Here is a 22,320-nt window from a genome sequence, read left to right as displayed (position 1 = left end):
AAAAGAAATTAAGTATCCACCTAAAGACGATATCGCATCGGTCAGAATTGATTGGCTGTCGGATAGGAAATTTTTAGGTTCCTACAACAGCAGCCAATCATCAGACGGTCTCTACTCTCTACTGCGCGGCGCGGCCTGTGATTCACGCGCATCGGAATTCGGCGCGCGGAGTGGGGGTAGGTGGTGGGGGCTGCGTGGTGGCGCGCGCAACCCCCCACCACCCAGCCCCCACCACCTGCCCCCACTCCGCGCGCCGAATTCACCGACGCGACGCCGCGACGCGCGCATACCAGTTCGAGCTCTCGAAGGTCAAAGCGACGAGGAAGACGCGATATTGAATTGCGCATCGTGACGAGCGTGTCTACCCTTCTAGTGATTCTACGTACACCGTGACTGTCAAAACTATACATACAGTACAGAGGATCATTGTTCGATCACTTTTTGTGGCTCGTGTGACATGGCGTCAATGCTTACGCGCGGAATGTCAGATCGATAGTGCGCGTGTCTAGTGTGTTTATATATACGTGAAAGTGCGAAGGATTTTTATGATCAACGAAGGTTTCCGATCGAGAATACAATTGCTCGCACACGTGTTCGACTCGTGCGTGGTTTGCGTTTTTGCGAATCGGTCGCGATTTTGACGGAAGGCGTCGAGAAATGCCGGTAAAAAGCGACGACGAATTTCGTTCGCGCGAGTGATCGTAAATACCGACTTCCTTCAGGAGGGATAAGCGTTTCTCCTCGAGGAAAAGGGGGGAAAGAGAGTTTCGCGCGAGGTGTCTATGGGATACGACGTCGTCCACCGGGAGATGATACGCACGAGGGAGGAATTCGCGGAGAAATTGGGTTTCGACGGCGCCGAGGAACAGCACGCGATCATGAACAACATGGTAGACGCCAGGGCCTGTTACAAGCCCAGCGGCAAAGTGAGTACGGAGATATAATTCCTTATTCCTCGCGTCGAATTTTTACACTACATTCAGTGCTGTGTTTTACGCTACACGATTTTGCAGTTTCAACGTAGAATTTTCTCTTTTTTTAAGAGGAAGATTAATAATGTAGTTTTTTTTTTGCACGTGCGGATATTACTATATGTTATATGTAATTGTAAATTTGTAAATTGCTTCGCACTGATAATCGCGATTTTCGATCGTCATTTCACATATGAAGAAATTTTTAATTGCTATGGAATTATATATTAGTAATAGTAATAATAATTATAATTATAATAATAGTAATAATAATAATATATAATTAATAGTAATGATAATAGTAATATAATGAAATAACTATATATAGTATTATGTAAAGAAAACGAGATATATTTTCTTCTATGTTTCGCTGTTATGTTTGACGTATGTGCATGCAATAATTGATATGGACTTTACGTAGGATAAGATGTGATAAAAAGCGATGAGAGAAAGAAATCAATGATATACGAACAGGACGTTTCGATAATTTTTTATCGCGCGTAAGAGAGATACATAAATTAGAACAATGCTAAATATATATAATTGTAGAGTTTTATATCAATTTTCTTAACGTAACATTTTTCTCGAGATCTGTCTTTAATTAAAACATAATGATAATTTTTTTAAACACGTGTCTCTGTAGGCTTAGGGTCAATTTCACCAACGTCGACTAACTTTAACCTTTAAGAACGTTATCTGAAAAAAGACAAAGATATAGTTTAACCGAAGATTAAAGTTAACCTACGTTGATGAAATTGGCCCCTTAATTGAATAAATCTCGAATTAAAGTAAAATTTATCGATAATTCATACATATATTCGAGAGAAAGAATAATAATAGTTCAGTATCAGTTTGAAAAAAAAAAAATGATAATGCGCGATTTGACGCGATGACAGGCAAGTGACAGGAAGCATCGGAGCACTTTATACCAGCGCTAGACAATTCGCTCGTCAGTAGAAACTGAACAGCTGGCGCGATTGAACGTTTTTAAACTCTCGTTACGTATTTCTTGATCCTCTGCGCGAGCGCATGTGTGGTCAATCTTTCTCGATCTCGTAATCCCTTCGTTAAGGCCGTATCACACTAGCGATTGCTGTTGGCGGTCGCTGTCGCAGTTGCGGTTGCTGTCGTGCGTCGACCAATCAGAGCGCAGCAAGCTGCGCTCTGATTGGTCGACGCACGACAGCAACTGCGACAGCGACCGCCAACAGCAATCGCTAGTGTGATACGGCCTTTATTCAACCGCTGTTATAAGTCGTCGAACGAACGAAAAGCAAGTTACCCGCATGGACGCATTTGTATGTATGTATATCGGGATGAATGATTTAGAGAGAGTCGAGTCGTCAGTTTCGGAATCCAAGCGCGATTCGCAATCAATATAAATATATCTATATATATTCGTGCAAATATATATTCTCGATCCCGTACGATCGATTTCGTAATCCCTTCGGGCGATAAAATCAGGTGAAACGCACGTACGATGGATAATAATTAATTGATGAGTCGAATGAAAATGATGGATTTCTCGGACGGTGTTGATTTGATGATGACATGTTTAATAGATCGAAACTGATGACACTGTCATGTTTCGTTTTTAATTCGAAACTGTGTAATGTACAGTCCATAACGGAGTCTACGTTATACAATGTGTCGCAGATGTCCTTTTAATGACAGATTTTTTCTTAATCGATTTTTTCTTAATCGATTTTTTCCTAATCGATTTTTTCCTAAGGAAAAGCCATCCGAAGTTTAGTTGGCGAAAAGAGTTGAAAATGATCTATGCCTCAACATTTTCGATTAAAATTCATCAAGAGTCATTAGACGGACATCCGATGACTTCTTAGACACCCCGTGTACAAATAGCACGCGCATGACGCGTAAACCATGAAAGGGACCTTTATCCTATACAGCCACGCCACTTTATATATGATTTTATGGGTTGCTAATTAGACGCGTGTCTCATTTCCCTTTGTTTCTTTTAGTAAGCGCGACGTGAGAGAACGAGTGTAGTTGGTTGCAATATTATCCACATCTCTTTTTCTCTTTTTTTTCTCTCTCTTTCTCTTCCTTCCTCCCTTCCTCTCCTCCCCCCTCTCTCTCTATCTATCTATTTACTTCTCCAACCACCTGCACATGCATGGGTCCCGGCTTGTCGATTACCGTGTCCCCGTTGTGCACTGGCGACGATCGTCTCACCGCGCACGTGTCGAACACCGGCTGTCTCCAGTTCCCGATTAACGTCAGACATGACCAACAATAAGCAGGTGAGTAGCCTCGTTTGTACGAAAATCGCGAAACCGGAGGAAAAGACGACGTCTACACCTGGAACGAATCAAGCTCGTTAATTAAATATAAGATCAATTTTTCGAAATTACAGATATTTAAAAGGTTTTCGTGCAAATGTACAGAGATTCCGGAATGAATATATCGCAGAGAGAATATATATGTAGATCGCTGAATCTGTTTTTATTATAAATTAGAAACTTGATTCGTTTCAGTGTATATGTAAGCATATAGAGACAGCAAGTGAAAACACGATGGTTTGACAGATGAGCATGTGGGAACCGGAAGCATCTCTATCTATAATCTTAAGATTTTCTCTTTTCATCCTCTACTTCGTGTTTGCCATATTATTTTGTGAATACAATTCTTTATCGAGATGATCCTTCCCTTTTCCTTTTTATTTTTTTTTATTGCACAGGATAAATATCTGAAAAATCTTACGCTGAATATTTCAACAATTACGCACATGTAGAGAATATTTTTTATTTAGAAACGCAATATCCTATATATAGTTGACATTTTATATAGAGATTTATAATAATAATGAAGATTAGAATCACCAAAAAAATATATACTCTACCGTAAGTAATTACATCTTGTATGTGTAATCATTGCAATTATATTTGCATTCCAATGGTTTTTTATTACGAATAAGCAAGTTACATTTCTGCCATTGCTGTTGTGAAGTGATGCATTTGCTTCAATTTGCTTGTTATTTAAACGCACGCATGTACCGTGACGTGTATACGTAGTATACAATGCAGGTATATAGAGATACTTTTTAGAATTATGTGATAATGAGAAACTACCATTATATGTGATTTTGAAATAATGATTAAAAAAAGATTAAAGAAGATTGTTGCCGCATATAATGAATAGCGGCTTTTGCACAAAAATGTATGATCGCAACAATGTGATAAGACGCAATGATAATTTAAACGAAGAAAAAGTATACCAAGTATCTTTGATACATTAATCGCATTACAATATATGCAAATTGAAAATTACAATTTTTATATTAAAATAATGAATACGTTGAGTTAATAAATTATTTAATAAATCTACGTTTTTCTTTAAATTGTAAATAATTTCATTATTTTATTGTTTTATATCCTTGGCCGAGATTTTTATGCATGGTAAATAAATTTAATTTCTTATTTTAATTCTATTTATATAGATAGAAAGTATTAAAAATCAATGCATCACTTTTGTTAAAAGCAATATATCTTTTGTAACTCATGTGTGCATGTGTGTGTGTATAAACATTTCGCACAAATCCTTTGTAGCAAATGATTCAGGTAGAATAAGCAAGGGTATAAAGTATCGTCTTCGTTGCATTATCTGCGCAGTAAAGAGTTGACAACAACTCATTGTATTTTGCATACTTATTGTTAGTGTACAGGATGTTCAGACTCGTCTTTTATCTACAATCTCTTTGATCAATTTGCAGTTAATTTTCATAAGAGCATCAAGGGACGACGGATTCTAATTTACAAGCGACAGCATATGATTGACTTTTCGAGAACCAGGCTTCAAAGATTCTCCATTTAATTTTACAAGTATACCTTTTGCATCTTTAAACGTCAAATTAATCAAAGATAGCTCGTATATATAGATGAAAGATGAGTCGATCGATACAACTGGGAGAGCCCTCTTCGGAGCAAATTCTTACAGTTTTTTCGCGATCCGCTTAATTCAATTTTTTTAATTTTTATGAGAAAAAGTCGCATAATTCGATCTGTCTCGCCGCGCTACACTGCACCGGTATAAATACTCGCAAATTCGAGAAATTTCACATGCGACTTTGCTGTTTCTCCACGTGCATATGCAATGAGGCAATTAAAAAACACAAGCGAAACAATTTAAAAAAAAAGGAAAAAACGTGACTAAAAATGAGATCTTAGTTAAAAAAAAAAACTGAAGCAGAAGAAAAATATGACACTCGACGAATATCTTATTTTTAAGGATATTTTTTTTAAAAATGTCACGATTATTATGCCGTATAATTCACTGACGATTGATTACCACGTGATTCTGTACAACACGAACATTGTAATGTTAAATAAAATCTAACGTTACATTTTGTCTTTCGATCATTTTTTTTATGCCTCGCTGCGTATCGATTCTCGACATTATTTTCTGAAGCATTCGTTTAAAACTCTATAATTGTCATTTGATAACAGCATATCAGTATTTCCATTCACCGATATGCCGCTAACTTTCTTTTTCACGGTTTCTGAACAAGAGAGAGTTTTACCGAAGATGATATACGAAATGCATGTTTTTTTTTCTTCGAACGTTTCTTCGAACGTTTCTTCGAAATCATATCGTATGCGCATATTATATCCTGTGCAATGCATTATCGCGGTGAAAAGATGTAATCACATAAAATTAACATATATATATTTTTTTTTCTCTTCACGATTATTTTTGTTAACATTCGCAGGGACATATTTACATGACATTGTTTCAATAATTCATTTGCATGAAACATCAAATTTGAGAAATTAACGTAGAGAGATCATAGATATATTACATAATTAATTATTAATTATTATTACATTATTAATTATTATTATTATTATATTATTATTAATTATTATATTATGTAATATATCTATGAGAGAGATACCTAAGATAAAAATGGACTTATATGATAATTTATTTGCAGTCGTGGTTCCGCGGTGTTCGAAGCAGCAAATTTCGGCACGTTTATGGTGTGCCTGCCAAGAGGGAGAAATGCTACGACAACATCAAGATCACGAAGAACGCCCACGATTCGCAATTCTGCGCCGTAAACCCCAAGTTTCTAGCCGTCGTGACGGAAGTCGCGGGTGGCGGAGCGTTCCTGGTATTATCGTTGGATCGTGTGAGTTATCTCTGCGCCTTATCGATTTATTGATTCTTGCCCTACTTGGGGAAAAATTTGCATTATGCGATAGTATAGTCAAGACACAAATTATTATCCCGGCATCGGTATTAAAAAAGAACCAGCATATATCTTAAGTAGAATAATGGCTAATTAATTAATCATAAATTTCATCTCGCATATTTATTAATATTGTCATAGTAATATTTTATTACCTTTAACGTTACAGACTGGACGACTCGACTTCAATGCTAGTCGAATAACTGGACATACAGGTCCCGTTTTGGACATCAAATGGAATCCATTTAACGACAACATCATTGCATCCTGTTCCGATGATTGCACTGTAAGAAACATTTTACCACTGTCAGATTGAGAAGAATCTCTATAATCGGGAAATTTACGCAGAATATAGACCGAGAATACAAAATATTGAATGCGTCAATTTGTGTGTTTTTATCTAGATAAAATTGTGGCATGTACCGGATGGCGGATTGTCGAGAAACTTGACTGAATGGTTGGTGGAGTTGCAAGGGCACAAACGACGCGTTGCTTATATCGAATGGCATCCGGTAGCGGAAAACGTGCTCTTCAGCGCCGGTTTCGATCATCTTGTTATCGTGTGGGATGTAAACAGATGCGAGGCAGTGAGTGTCATCGACAGGCATCCCGATGTAATCTACAGCATATCCTTGAATCGAGATGGCAGCTTGTTGGCAACCACGTGCAAGGATAAGAAATTGCGCGTTTTTGAGCCGAGGTCCGGTATCGTCGTTTCGGTAAGTAAAAAAGCCCTGTAGAATATCTGAATCTCTTTTTTTAAAATCTGTATAATAAAATCAATTATAATAAAAAAATTTATATTTTCTTTACAAATTAAATATTCTTATATTGCAAAAAATATTAATTACATTTAATAGGAAGGGGTGTGTCATGCCGGTACAAAAGCGAGCAAGGTTGTATTCCTCGGCAGTTCTGGACGTCTTTTGACTACTGGATTTAGCAGACACTCGGACCGGCAGTACGCAATATGGAGTCAGCATGATCTAACAGTCCCACTGATGTGTGAAACGATAGATTCTTCGAGTGGGGTGGTCTTTCCATTTTACGATAACGATACCAACATGGTGTTCTTAGCAGGAAAGGTAAGAGGGGTATAAAATATGTATAACGCGAACCATTTGCAAGACTGCATTATTATTCTTTTGCAGGGCGATGGTAATATTCGATATTACGAAGTAGTCAACGAAGCACCCTGGATGCATTACCTTAGTCAATTCATATCTGGAAATCCTCAGAGAGGATTGGGAATAATGCCAAAAAGAGGAATCAGTACCGCTATATGTGAGGTATTTAGATTTTACAAGCTGCACGCGACTCGCGGAATGTGTGAGCCAATCTCGATGATAGTACCTCGGAAGGCAAGTATACTTTTAATATTATGTTTTTTCATAGATCTAATATAATTAAAATTCGAGAATTATGTCTTTTAAAGTTCTCTCGATTAAAAGATGAATTATATTTTAGAGTGATCAATTCCAAGAAGATATATATCCTGATACAATCGGAACGTGTCCCGCACTGTCGGCCAGAGACTGGATCAGCGGCATGAATAGTCCGCCAATTTTAATCTCTCTTAAAACAGGTCTCGTATTTTTTTTATTAATGCGATGATACAAGATATTTTAAATAACGCACACGAATATCTTTAATCTTTTATTATTGGTAAAATCGAAAAATATTTCAGACAAAAATTTAAATGATTTTGAGCGTACAACAATAATAGTTTTTCGTGTGTATAATTTAAAATAAAACACCTTGTATGCAATAATACAATTCTATCGAACAATCATGTTAATGAATATCGTGCAATATCTTATTATCAGGTGGAAGCATTTCGACACATAAGCCACGAATATACAAACCACCGCAGTTGCCTCCGGCCACCGATCTGAATAATAAAAAGAAATTCGCGTTTCTGTCTACCGAGACCATCCCGGATTATAGACCGGTGGAATTACACGACATGTCGGAAAAAAGTCAGAAGACATCTAGCAATCAAAGCACAAAGTTTCAACAACTACAGCAAAAGTTTGGAAATGTCGCTATGCAGGTACAAATATAGGATACATATATATATATATACATATATATATATATATATATACACTATCGATTTATAATTATAATTTTATATTTGACAATTTTTTTTTTTCTATCAGAAGAATATTATATCATCGCCACTTAATGACAATAAAGTTATGGAGACTGTGGACGTTCCAAACAATGAGGCGGAACTTCGATTAGCATTTGCTCGTCAAACCGACGAATTGAGGCTAGTACGACGACAGCTTGCTAATAGTCAACTGCGCGTCAAAGAATTAGAGGACCAAATACGAAAATTGCAGCGCCAATAAAGCTTACGTTCTAACGGCTACAGCAAGTTTGCTTCGACACTGGCTTTGAGTAAGTCTCTCGCACAGCTTTACTGCTAAACTATTGTTAACGATCGGTACTTAAAATCTATAAGTATTTGTGCATTGCTAACAATTAGACAAAAAAAGCCTAAGCTTTTGAGAAATTTTTACCAAACATGCTTGAGACTCTTTAGCTCTATGATATTTATATACACAAAGATATATTCGCACAGAATAATTTTGACTGACTTTTCCGTTAGTCTACAATTTTTATGTAGAATAAAACTTGTCGCGTGTTGATATTAACTATAAGAGATCAGAGAAAGTAGGCTGCATTTGTTATGTGAAAATTGTACCTGTTCACACATAGCTGGATGCGTAAGTTGGATATTTGTGTGTATATCTGCATAAAGATTTGAACGCGATTAAAAAATGAAGGAAAGCACAGTATCTTTAGACAAATAATTAATTCATATTATTTCGATTTGACACATTGTACTTTTTCTGAGAATGTGGAAAGAAATTGTCTATGTTGGTACTAGTCTGTTAATAAATTGTTTATTTTGTTTTATTTCTATTTCATGTTTATTGATTTATTTGATTAATATATTATTTAATATATTACTATTCTTCTTTAGAAGATAGAAATTTTGCGAAGGACAGTATTTCTTTACACGTTATCATGTTATAAATTCTTATTTGAATTATTTTAAATTTATCTTTGCAAGAAATTAAATTAATTTTGTTGCCGATCTATTACTGATGAATGTCATATTACGCATCAATGATCTATTATAATGCTGCTGTGTCGTATTACGTACAAGTAGGCTAGCGTATTAATATATTAAGCATTTTGCTATCGCATATATCTTTCACTGCCGTCTACACTGCCGTGATGTCGATGGCAATAAGATCCTCAAACCTACGCAACGATAATACTTAATTCTGATAATTTCGAAAATTTTACCTTAAAATTTCTTATATAGTAAATATGCAGTAACACGTGCGTTATTAGCAAGATTATTAAATCATGTACAATCAATGCCATTATAGAAATTGCGTATGTATATTTTTAAGAAAAAGTGGCATTTACACTCAATGTGGGTTTAATTTTAGTCGAGCTCTAACTTAAAGAAACGATCGATAGCAAATGTATTAAAATATTTCTAGCATTAATCTTGTGGTTGCAAAAACCGTAAGGAATTATATATTTCTGCTTAAGAACAATAATCAAATCATGTAATGATTTATACGTTTATATATGTATTTTTCATACAGTGTGCAATTTTATTGTGGATCGATAAATATAGTACCTGAATGCTATACTTCACATATCGCTTGTGATCAAGTGAGTGTAAGATTTATTTCGTTAATCGCGTAGTATGAACGTAGTAAATGTAAGTCCTGAAGCTTACTGATACAGCAACATGTGACGTAGCATTCCCTAGTCTTTCTTCACTAGTTTACTTATAATTGTAGATTTAATATATACGCAAATAATACATTTTTCATTGAAACTTTTTTCTAGACACGCGTAATTATCACTTCATCATTAAGAGCAAGGAGTTACATGTGTGGTGTATTAGGTGGTACATTTTACAGGCAAAATATAAAATATATATATGCAAAGTATAGTTCATATAGGTATATATTTTCGACATTTATATTTAAAACAATTTTCATGATATATTTATAAAAAAGGTAAAATTCATGTTCATGATAGATATCGTACAATGCAAAAAGATTTATGAATTTTGCTATAAGTTATAAATTTGCTTATAATGCAATATCGTGGCATGGATTAAATATATTTTATATTTAATCGACATACTATAATATAGTTGGAGATCTAATTAGACACATACAAAACTTTATACCAAACACAAAAAAATACCAAAGAGCTTTGTCTTGCATATTACAGACGAATTTATTGCCAGCGCATAATTGTCTGACAAATTTATATACAAAAACATTTGAAAAAAATGTTATATGTATGATATATGGCAAGCAAGAGTTTCATGAAATAAACAAGAACATTTAGTCATATCAATGTGTAGAAAATTTTATTATTACTATAATTATATATGATACGTATTCTTAATTACACAATATCTTTTTAAGCGTCTTTTATAAGAATTTATCAAATGGACGGATATACTTCATTTCAATATGTATTGCTTTGCTAATATAATTAGCTTAATATCTATTAAATATATATATGAAATATATAAAATATACAAATGTAACTATTGGCTTAAAAATTGAGATATTAAATTCTAATCAAGCAATAAAAAATATATAAAAAGTCTAAATAAAAACTTATAAAACATTTTATCTGACATTATCAAAAGTGAGAAAATTATTTGTCAGAACATTTGTACTATAAGAATTATTGCAATTTAAAATAATTTCATAGATAAACAAGACATTACGGTGAAATAAAATTTAAGTATTTAAATCTTAAACGAGAGATTCGTCGACTACAGTGAACAACAAATTCGTCAGACTTTTGAATAGCTATCGAGATCTCGAAGATGTTGGAGAATCTTTTACCTGTGAAATAGCATTCTCCAAGCTACCAGTAAACCCAGAGATATGATCCACGTATATGTTGCATTCGGCATAGAAGATGCTGCTGGATTGCATCCGTCGCCGGTACATGTATAAACGCAGGTGCGATAGGTCAACTTGTCACCCGGCTGCTTCACGTAATCGCAGTAGTTTCCCAAGTCAACAGCCGAACAGAATCGCTTTGTACCGATGCCACCTATTTTCGAATACAATGTGTATTAGTTTAAGTGTTAACATTATGTAATTATTCTTTTTTTCTAATAGAGATTTGACAAATTTCTTCAGCTATACGAGCTATTATGCTTTAAAGCAAATATCAAGAAAAGCAACACTTTACTATCCGAACATTTATATTAATTAATAAAAGTTCTATTATCTGTTCTTATTATCTAATTGATATAAATATATTAAAGTGAAGCAATTTATACTATGAAGAAAGAGAGGCATGTTATAAGTAATGTGATGAAAAAAAGTGAAATATGAATGGATGAATGAACTTTGTATGTGCGTATTTACAAAGTAGATAATAGTCATGCAGAGAAATGGATCATGCACTCCTTATACATATTTTGTACAATAATTCATGTATTATTGAAAAACAAGACGCATAGTAAAGTAATTATCATGCTCGTTTTTCAGAGCAAAAGAAATCTATATTTGAGAGAATATACTTTTTTAAATATTGCAAATTCCGCAAACTTCTTAGTATACTCTCTTGGAATTTCTTGAACTAAAATTAATTATTGTAAGATAATTGAAGTTTGAAAAAATTTCTGCTTCGAAAAAATAATCGAGTATAATACTTAAGAAGGACCACTCGTGCACACACTTGACGACAAAGAATGCTTAAACATGATATAAGAACCTCCGAAACGGCCGATTGATTTGACGCAATAACGTGCGTCATAAACATGACTACAATTTGTCGACACCAAGGCACTTTCAACCAATCCACTGTCCATGCATTTCCAATCATCCTCTGATGCGCATTGGTAGCAATCCAAGGTAATTGCTTGATTAAGAAAGCAATGATTAGATTTCGATTACATGACTATGTTACTATGTTGATGTTATATATGAACACTACTTTCTAATTACATATCATAACAAATAATAGTTGCAAGATAATTCTCCTTCTTTTAGTTATATGCACCCCTACACAAAGGATGACCTATGTTACGAAGATTGATAATGATATAAAAAATAGTTTCGGTTAGTATAAAAGCATCTTTTACATGTGCTGGATCATTGGAACGCAATTTATGAGAGGGTCTTATCATTATATAAAATAAAATCATTATAAAAAATAAAATAATAAGCGCATGTATTAGAAAAAATTGCTCATAGGCGATTTACTTCATTTGTGCATTCCAAGATCTCGCACATGTATGTGTAAGCATTGTTGTTCCGGAACAGCAAAAAAATCTGAAAGGAATTCAATTGTTTAATACAGAATTGCATGCTCCTGAGCCTAATCTGCGTATGATCTGCATGATTTTAATCAATTTCCCCTGCACTGCCACCATGTTAGATTCTCAAGCCGAGAAGATTGTATGAAATGTCTTCGCTGCGCTGTTTACCCTCGAAACGGCCTACATGCTTAACGCAATATTGCGCCCCGTAAACATCGTCGCACGATTCTGGCTCGATGTCCATGTCGCTCGTTAGGAATTCATTACACTGAAAAGGGTTCTCGCTGCTGATGCTTTTGCATTGGTAGCACTGGATGCTGTATCCTGGATAAAAATATTATTTATCAAACTGTGATCAAATATTATTTATCAAGAAATGGATCCTGCATGATTTTGCTGTGTTAAATAAATGGAGAACGACACAAATACTAATTATAAAACTATAAATTTCATGTTTGTTTCATTCAATTTAGGCTCATCTTGATATATTAATTTTATTACAGAAATATTTAATAAAAGTTGGATTTATTTATAACTGGAACAAAATGCACAATATCAGCAGTAAATTAAATCTGAACTGTTGCTATTTACTTTTCTTAATATTCATTTTCTGATCTCCATTTATTATAAACATCATCAAGTATCTTGCCTATTAAAATACATGAATATATGAATAGTTTATCGATGTTGCCAAATGATGGATATATTTCTCTTCTACATAATATATCAACAATTTCTATATTTTCTCCCTCTCTCTCTCTCTCTCTCTCTCTCTCTCTCTCTCTCTCTCTCTCATCCCTTCTCTCTTTCTCTCTATTTTCCTGTCAAAATTGATAAACTTAATTTGATAATCTCATAATAAATTTTATCTCTCGATGTTTTTAAAATCAAAATAAAGACTCTCGCTCGAAAAAGAGCCTATCTTTCGCTCATCTTTTCCCGCTCGCTGATACAGATGAAGAGACTCGAAAGTGAGAAAGGTTAATATATGCCCCGCCCAGGACGGCGGTGACAAATGCGCTTGTAAGCGATGCAATCGTGCGTCGACCTCACCTGTCTTCGTCAGCAACGAGAGTATCAGCAAAAACGTCGCGATACAGTAACCCGCGGTGGCCATTTCAAAAGATCACCGCTTCCCGCGGATCGTTGTGCGTCCCGAGCTCCCGTTTCGTGACTCGACGCGCCCAACGTGTGCGTCCACCTGTTCGCATCGGTCACGACAGCTGGACTGGATGTGACGTAGGACGCACACACCCGTTTCCCGCTAGGGTGTGTTGGAAAATTTCACTCAAACAGAGCAGCGTCCAGTCGACCAATCGGAACGAAGGGAGCGAAGAGATTCCTTTGTCCCGATTGGTCAATCAAATGTCACTTTGTCCCGATTGGTCAATCAAATGTCACTTTCTCCCGATTGGTCAATCAAATGTCACTTTGTCCCGATTGGTCAATCAAATGTCACTTTATCCCACGCGAATTTCCGAACGCACCCTATTCCAGGCGGGATACTCTTGCGAAGTTGGAATGTTTTGTGATATTTTGCGTAATAGAAATAGGTTACTTTTAAATTGTTTCATTTAGAATGGAAGACAAATAAATAATTGGTCGCGGATATATTTCATAGATATAAGAAATCGTTAGAGCTGTTGGGAATACTTCAAAAAATGCAGAATTTAACAATCAAAAAGTAAATATAATAAAAAAAATATTACTTTTGTTTTTTAATATTTCTATTAATAGTTGCCATGTATAATCAATTGAAATTTTTTTATTGTGAGTTATAAAGAATAATACATTCACTATATTCTATATAATTTATTTTGCCAATAAAAATTTTATACATAATAATGTAACTTTCTATTTAGCTTTTTATATAGAATATTATAAGATAGGAGATATAGAAAAGCACATTTTTTATATTCAAATAGAATACTGATGATATAGAGCATTATTATACAAAGTGTTATTCTTTTATACATATGCAATTTTTATCTTTGAAACTATGATATAAAATGTATAAAATAAATAAAAATTTACATGAAAAATCAGTTTTTAAATGTGAAAAAAGATTTAGTTATGCTTCTTCAAATTACGAATAAACTTTAATTTGTGACAAATTTTTGAGATAAGCACTAGTTTCAAAGATAATTGAAAAATTAGAAAATAGAGACACTCAATATATAAATAATAAATATCGTTATATATGATAAATTGAATAGTATTTTATGTATCTAATATGTATGTAACATGATATATACATTTATATATATACATTCACAGTTTTATCGCCTTTTAATTAAAAAGGCAAATAAATATATCACTTTGTGAAAAAAAAAAAAAAAAAACGTTTGAAATACTATACAATATTTATATCATATTTGTATCATCAAGTATATAATATAAAGAAAAAATTTAACTAACTGTATGTACTGTATAATATAAAGAAGAAATTTAAATAACTGTATATACATTTCGCATATTATATGCAGGATGTATAAAAAATTTACTTATACCTTTTATTGAGTTTCTTTTATGAGGAAACATTTCGTTTTTGTTGGGATTACATCACAACTCATCCTATGTATATTACAATATGCGAAATATGTTTCTGAAAAGATTCTCAGAAAAACAATGACAAAATAAGTTAATAAGTAACTCTTTTATGAATTTTTTATATTCTTTATATTGAAGCATTTAAGATTTTGCTTCATGCTTTTCTTCAAATATGGAGCTCTCCTTAACAGCAGTCTTATTTGTTTCTTTCAGTCTAAAGGACTTATCTGGCTTGACGTGTCCACCAAGTCTGGCCCTATCGTGCACTCCTTTAGCATTCTGTTTTTCGTAAGCACGTGTCATCTTCGAGGACATTTTCACGCTGGTTTCCTCCACGACGCTGGACGATTCTCTGATCTCGGGCAGAGCCTTATTGAGTGTCCTGGTGGACGAAATGATCTTCAATCTTTTCGCGCCCTGTCTCACCGCCGCTGTTTCTTCGGAAGACATCCTCGCCGAATTATTCGTTAATCTCTTACTCGTGCTTAAACGCGGCTCGAGATGGTCACCGATCACCGATGATCTTATATTAGATTTACTTGATCGATAGTGATCGATCGTCTTTAGGAAACTTTTCGTTTCCACCTCGGATTTCACCGCGCAGATTATCGCGCTGTTTTCCATATTATTGGAGCAGTGATTCTTCAAAGCTCGTCGAGCAAGCGTTTGCCGAGGCTTCTTATTGTTCTTGATTCTCTTTACCGCTGCATAAAGAGAGGCACCACGGCGTAGAATGCATTTTTTCACCAAATTACTTTCATTTTTAATGGCATTTTTCGCCCCCGTCACCGCGTCGTTTAATTTTGTCTCCAATTCCTTTAGGATGCAAGTGTCCTGCGCGACGACAGTCTCGTTATCCTGTAAATAAATAACGGATATGTATAAATTATGTCTGAGAGAGATGCGCTTCATATGTAAATCACATAAATATCGTCCACGTATAAATATGATTCACGTATGATAATAGCATAAAAAATAAATGTATGTGAGAGAGAGAGAGAGAGAGAGAGAGAGAGAGATTGATTTCGCATTATCAATTGTTTAATTATGCAAATAATGAAACTTACCCCCTCGCTACGGCGATTGCCATGCATAACGAGAGCGAACGGAATATGGCACATATCATACACTTTGAAAAAATACGAAGCGCACATCTACATGTACGATATATAAAAACTTGGAGAAAATTATAAAATAAGCAAAAGTAGCAAAACAGCTTGCAACAAAAAATTCGTAATAAAAAATGTATTTTATTACAGAGCAGACTCTTATTATATATTTCTATGAAATTGTTGTTCAGCAAATATAAGAACATTCGTTGACATAATTAATGCATGCTAGAGAGTGCTGTACATTTTTTTTTTCAAATGTGTGCAGCATTATTATCCACATATTTCATTTTGGCATTTAAAACTTGCAAGCAGTAATTTTAGATGCAGTATTAATTTTTTTTATGTATAGTATTACATTTTATTGTATATTTTATTTGCCGCGATTTTTTTGCTTGCAAACATAATGCACAAAATTCATGTCAAGTTATATTACATTCATCAGGATATTCTTTGGTCAGGATTTGCAGGAATCAAATGAAAATAAGATAAATAAATGATCGCTAAAACTGTAACATTTATTAACACAATTGGATATGTGAGCCCGTGTGTCTAATACAACATTATGAAGTTATACATGGATGCATACACATAATACGAATCGGAATCTAGAGTTTTGGAATGATTTTCAAGCTTATTGTCGAGATCGAGATTTAATATATCTGACTTTGTGAATATTCGATAAAATATTAAGTATTCATTTATAATAATCTCAATATGGATAATAAATTTATATATGTTTATATTACTCTTTGTAATATAAATATATTATAGAGAGAAAACAATATTTATAAGTAATTTGTAGTTTACAAAGTATATACTTTGTATATATGTGTATATAGACTCTTCTATATGTATATGTTGTTAAAATAATTAATATAGTTAAATTTTGATTAACAAGCAGCCATATCCCAACAATTCCATCATCCAGAGATATAATGGTTCAACCATTTATATCTCCACGTTGTACCCTTCGCTAAAGAAATAGATATAATTAATTACATACATGTATGTATGCGTATAGTATTAACACGTTTTATTCATAACAACTCGCACAGATTCATCTTTCTTCGTTTTACCACTGCATGAATTAAATGACGTGACTATAAGTGCACTTGTGTATATTATCGGTGTGAAAAATGTATAGTGCATAAAAATTGATTATTTACCAACAAATATTAATCAAATATGGTCATTGAAGCATTAAAGCGTGTATGATTGATGAGCTGAATTAGTCACAATATAAAAAGAATCACCAGTGCAAAATATTACTTATTCATCTCACCTGCATTTCTCTGAACTACTAACTTAATTTAAAAATTTTAATTTAAAAAAAATAATTTGTGCAATATATACCAGCTATATCAATCAAATTAATATAGTGAAAATATAAAGATATTTCATTAGCATAATTCAAATATTACATATATATATATATATATATGTATAAATATTTAGTTTTACATTGTTTTATTCAAAATTAATAGACACAAACTTTTAATGTGTAAATTTATCTAAAGAGCTATATGAGACGTTGTCTTGTCTATATAAATCGAAGTTATGGAAGACTCTCATTAAGAAGAATAGTATAAAAATGAGAAACTTTACAATATGTATTTTTCTCATACAAATAACATAATAAATTATATGTAATATATTATTATCCGAAAATATATATTATATAAAATGCTAAATCGTTTTTGTATAAATTTCGGTACAGATTTCAATATAATTCGAAATATTCACATAAAAAATTCGCGATTTATCAAGATCTCAAAATCATAAAATCTCTCTCCCACTTTCTTAGTTATGCACAAATAAATTTACATTCAATCAGGCACTAATGTGTTGTAGCGTAATGCTAAACAGCATACCAAGTTAGTCGCTGAACAGAATAAGTGATTATGATACTATACACTGCCTTATGTCAGTACTGCAAACATCACTCCTGCTATTTACATCAAAATTTACCTTACGCATCGATCTGTTGGGCGGTGAGGACAGATTGTTCACATATGTTAATTTCAAATGAGATTTTACTCCTCTTAGAGAACGATATTGGCTGTTTGGTAATCGGCTGTTGGGATTGTTTCCAGTGAGATCAAGAATAGATGGACCTAACGCTGCTCCAACCTGCGTATATTAATATTTTAGCGATATTATTATGCGAATTATTATGCTTATTATTATGCTTATTATTATGCGATTGAATAAAGCGAAAATAAAATAGAATTACCGCTTCGAATACTGTTGGAGTATATTTCGGAGGAACAAACATGTGATTCATAGTTTTGTTCACCCCATCGCGAACTCTAACCGGTATTGTATTCACCAAACGACCAGAATTATAATTGCATTCTAGGGTGTAACTACGTATTAGGTCAGTCGTCTTGTACACTGCTACGCGTCCCGAACCTTCTCTCGACATACCGTCTCGTTTGTCTCTACGCAAGCCATGTATATTTAATATTTCGCTAATATAAAAGCGACTACCTACATCAATTCTAACAGCAATAAAGACATACTTACATAATGTACATATTTCTCTCTGCAAAATTGCACGATGTGAAATGAAAGTGTGGATTGTTGATGGACATCAATTTAGGTAACAGCATACATGTAATAGTATCCTCCGGATCAGTAAAATGATTTCCATACATAAATACGCCTTTCTTCGAAGCATGACCATGCAGATCGATGTATAAGTACAGTCCAGAATTATCCGGAGACTTCGATACCTCGCCCATACCGACAGCTGTACAAGTTACTTTGTCATTTGTTCTGTCTTCCACATCATTTTTACCATTTTCTTTAGATAATCCATCTCTTTCATCTGTATACACGATAAGCTAATCAGAAATTACTAGATACAATGAGATTTCGTCATACAAGGTAAATATCATTACCAATAACTGCATTATTCAAATTTTCTAATGTCAATAAACGTTTCTCATTAGCTTCCAGGGCGCATCTATTCTCATCCAATGACATAAATGTTACCTATTGAACAATAATAAAAAATATAATATAATCCTAAAAGTATAATGCTGCGGAGATGTAATATAAAATGTATTGCAAACATTCACTTTTTGAAATTTTCCACACAAATCTCATTTGCAATATAAAGAAATATTACTTTAAGAGAAACTTAATTAGAGTTTTGATCATACTTGTTGCAACAGTCTTGTAGTTGTGTCTCGTACAGCGTTTGCTATTGAAGCAGTCGAATTTATAATACTTAAATTGCTGTCTACAATTTCTAAATTTATATCTGACAGGTCGTCAATTAATTCGCTTGGTACTTTATAAAAATTGTGATAATATCTAAAAAAAAAAAGAAAAAGTATGTAAAAATTTGACTGCATATTATCTTGCAATTATATGAAGTGTCAAAATATTTTAATCAGAGAGATATGAGTATTTACCTTATTAAATTTCTCGCAGCATATATCGTAGGGTGATCTACTTCGGAAGGATCTAGATAAACCCTATTCAGATTTACTCCCTTAGTGTCCATGCGATAGTGGCCTTTAGCGACACCATCTGGATTGAGCATTGGTATTAATTTGAACACGTATAGGCGACGTAAATGTATGGCAATCTGATCCTCGCGATTTAATAAAAAGTTGAGAAAACCGTTCAGAACAAAGCTAGATGGTGTTTCACCCGGATGGACTCTGGCGCTAATAAAAATTACCTAAATGTGCATACATAATTATATATGTAGATATATCTCTTTTTGAAAATATAAGAATGCATTTTACATTTAATAAATATAATAATGTACCTTTTTGTTTCGAAATTTGTAAGATCTCTCCTCACTTCTCTCAGGAAACATATTAATCAGTCTATCTTCTCTCTCCATCGATATGTTATGATAAGAACTTATTGTTAATATATCTAGTCTACGATCCTCCAAAGATTTTATTGCACATTCTCTGTGATAATAGATATCATCTGTACACATTACACTCCTTTTACTCATTCTTGCATCAATCCTTCTCAAATAATTTTGTAAATCTGTATACGAGAATGGGTAGGTAAAAGCAAAGTAAGTAATTGCCTTTGAATTTTCTGGAGTGTAGTAGAGGAAGGATAAAGTAAAGTCACTTCCTCTCTGATCGAGCTGCAATGTTATAAATATGTTATATATAACTGTGTGCTAAATAATTATTACATGCACTAGCGGATCCTGATGTCGATAATGGGGGGGGGGGGTTTTGCAAAATTATTTTATTTAATTATTTTGGTTTCATGATTAGCTTTTATTCCAGGATCAACGACATCGATAGCTCTTTAACGTTTGCTTTTCTTTACTTATATTTTTTAAACAAATTCAGCAAAACTGTTTCTTTTAATTTGCAAGGAGGGGATTAACCCCCCCCCTCCCAGGATCCGCTAGTGATTACATGCATTTATGATCTTGCTATATTCTTAGATATGCAAATTTCTATAATTGTATGTATACATGTATTACTATTACACACAGTGTAGGTAGGTTTTTCACGAATCCGCTCCCAGTGTAAATGTCCTGGTACAATTTTAAAGACTGGACACATTCCCTGACTAAACATCTTGACCTGCTTGTTTAAATTGACTATGTTGAACCTGACCGAGACATCAGGACAATTGGATCTGACTCCGAAATAAAACCAAGTCCTATTGCTGTTTTGAAACTGTGTGCCATGACAATCGTGCTTCGTCCACAAGTTAAATTCATAATCCGGCATCTCCTTAGAATTCGAATTATTGGCCAATTTACTTTCAATTTCGTAAACATCTAAAAATAGTATAGTTATTATGTCATTACATAAGAAGTACATTTGCAGTGTCATACATTTCATTATAATGCGGTTGCATTTATCACACAGTAGGAGAGATAAATCTTTTTATTCAATTAGTCGCTTATAAAGAAAAAAACAAACGTTTTCCAAGGTTCGACAATATTTTTATTTATGTCAATGCATATACACTGACACATATACGCATCTAAAATCAATATAGATCGATAAAACGTCGAATTAGATAAATTTCGTTACCTTTGTCCGAAGTCTCTGGTATTCTCACTTGTTCCACTTTAGCCAGGTTGGCCGAGTCAAAATTGTTGAAGAACACGAAGCCACCGCAGGTAATGTTTTCGCTCGCGCTCGCCATGATGCGTCTCACGTCTGTCGCAAGATCGGACAATCCATTCACGTCAGACGGAACCCGAGAGCATGCCCGGCGCCCGGATGCGATCCAAGATCGATAAAGAGGCGGCAGGCATCCGGTATCCTGAGGAAGACTCACAATCAGTTTAACAACGACAGCGAAAAATTGAAAGGAAATGGAAAATTTATAAAAGCGACTGCCGCCAGGATCATCAAGGCCGCGCGACGGCCCTGACGCCGATAGCGCCACGCGCGGCCTGTTTCGATAGTAATTCGCCGGTGTGACTTTCCTGCGGGCCTTTCAAAAATAATAATAACTTCGCATAAAAATAATATTGTTTATATTGATGAGCAGGGTTGGGCAGATACTTCAAAACAAAATATTTAAATGCAAGATACAAGATACTTATTGATATATATTTAAATACTATTTAAATACTTTGGTTTTGACATATATTTAAATACTAATTGTATTTAAATACATTTATAAATACTTTTAAATACAATTATTCTTCAAATTTCCTGATTATATATTGAAAGTAGAATTGTATGAAAATAGAATCAAAAGTAAAATCAGCACTTTGAAAGAGAGATAAGTTCATTTATTTTAACTTTAAACTTCGTAAAATAATAATAATAAAAATAATAGACATAATGGCATATATTATATAATTTATATATTATATATAATAGCATATATATTATAGTAATTTAAGTATGGGTTTTTCAATACAGTATACATAGAGTATACTCTATTTATTTATCAACACTACAAACTATAACTTTGGTAATTCTTATTGCCTTTTAAAAATACCAATGTTTCAAACATTTTGTCAGATAGAAGGCCACGAGTAGGCGAATGTATAAATCCCGCAAAAAAAAAAAAAAAAAACAGTCTACAGGAGCAGAAGAACATAGACTAGTATCAAATTTTATAAACGCCTTTTTCACACGTGGGATAATAATGTAATTACATAAATACATTTAA

The 22,320-nt window shown here is 33.6% G+C and overlaps 3 protein-coding genes across 8 annotated transcripts; 1 reads left to right on the top strand and 2 right to left on the bottom strand.

Moving 5' to 3' along the window:
* Nucleotides 1–287: 287 nt before the first annotated feature.
* LOC145944360 (coronin-2B) lies at nt 288–10,584 on the top strand. 4 transcript variants are annotated; one of them, XM_083052643.1, is made up of 10 exons: nt 785–926; nt 2,954–3,235; nt 5,926–6,123; nt 6,353–6,469; nt 6,588–6,902; nt 7,044–7,268; nt 7,335–7,544; nt 7,651–7,768; nt 8,010–8,236; nt 8,346–10,584. In XM_083052643.1, exons 2-10 carry the CDS (start codon nt 3,218–3,220, stop codon nt 8,538–8,540), a joined length of 1,623 nt encoding a protein of 540 aa, XP_082908769.1. In that variant the 5' UTR covers nt 785–926; nt 2,954–3,217; the 3' UTR covers nt 8,541–10,584. The 4 variants fall into 4 exon arrangements, with proteins under 4 accessions (XP_082908768.1, XP_082908767.1, XP_082908769.1 ...); XM_083052644.1 differs by lacking the exon at nt 785–926 and adding an exon at nt 2,256–2,273; XM_083052642.1 differs by lacking the exon at nt 2,954–3,235 and having other exon boundaries at nt 288–926; nt 8,349–10,584.
* Bou (glycosylphosphatidylinositol anchored membrane protein boudin) lies at nt 10,578–13,748 on the bottom strand. Of its 2 annotated transcripts, none has more exons than XM_083052645.1 (3): nt 13,577–13,748; nt 12,692–12,847; nt 10,578–11,307 (listed from the first exon to the last, which is right to left on the bottom strand). In XM_083052645.1, the coding sequence occupies exons 1-3, from the start codon at nt 13,638–13,640 to the stop codon at nt 11,090–11,092; spliced, it is 438 nt and encodes a 145-aa protein (XP_082908771.1). In that variant the 5' UTR covers nt 13,641–13,748; the 3' UTR covers nt 10,578–11,089. The 2 variants fall into 2 exon arrangements, with proteins under 2 accessions (XP_082908771.1, XP_082908772.1); XM_083052646.1 differs by lacking the exon at nt 12,692–12,847 and adding an exon at nt 11,977–12,123.
* A 1,188-nt stretch (nt 13,749–14,936) lies between these two features.
* On the bottom strand, nt 14,937–21,550 carry LOC145944506 (cytosolic carboxypeptidase-like protein 5). Of its 2 annotated transcripts, none has more exons than XM_083052859.1 (10): nt 21,222–21,550; nt 20,670–20,962; nt 19,970–20,308; nt 19,608–19,879; nt 19,353–19,506; nt 19,089–19,182; nt 18,712–19,015; nt 18,419–18,626; nt 18,154–18,315; nt 14,937–15,931 (listed from the first exon to the last, which is right to left on the bottom strand). In XM_083052859.1, exons 1-10 carry the CDS (start codon nt 21,334–21,336, stop codon nt 15,215–15,217), a joined length of 2,658 nt encoding a protein of 885 aa, XP_082908985.1. In that variant the 5' UTR covers nt 21,337–21,550; the 3' UTR covers nt 14,937–15,214. The 2 variants fall into 2 exon arrangements, with proteins under 2 accessions (XP_082908985.1, XP_082908986.1); XM_083052860.1 differs by lacking the exon at nt 14,937–15,931 and adding an exon at nt 16,986–17,158 and having other exon boundaries at nt 21,222–21,548.
* Between the last annotated feature and the right edge of the window lie 770 nt (nt 21,551–22,320).

Source organism: Prenolepis imparis, unplaced genomic scaffold (assembly GCF_030444845.1).
Source record: "Prenolepis imparis isolate NDT839.2.m4 unplaced genomic scaffold, iyPreImpa1.0 SCAF_13, whole genome shotgun sequence".
Taxonomy (NCBI): Eukaryota; Metazoa; Arthropoda; class Insecta; order Hymenoptera; family Formicidae; genus Prenolepis; species Prenolepis imparis.
This window is presented reverse-complemented; position numbering and strand designations above follow the sequence as displayed.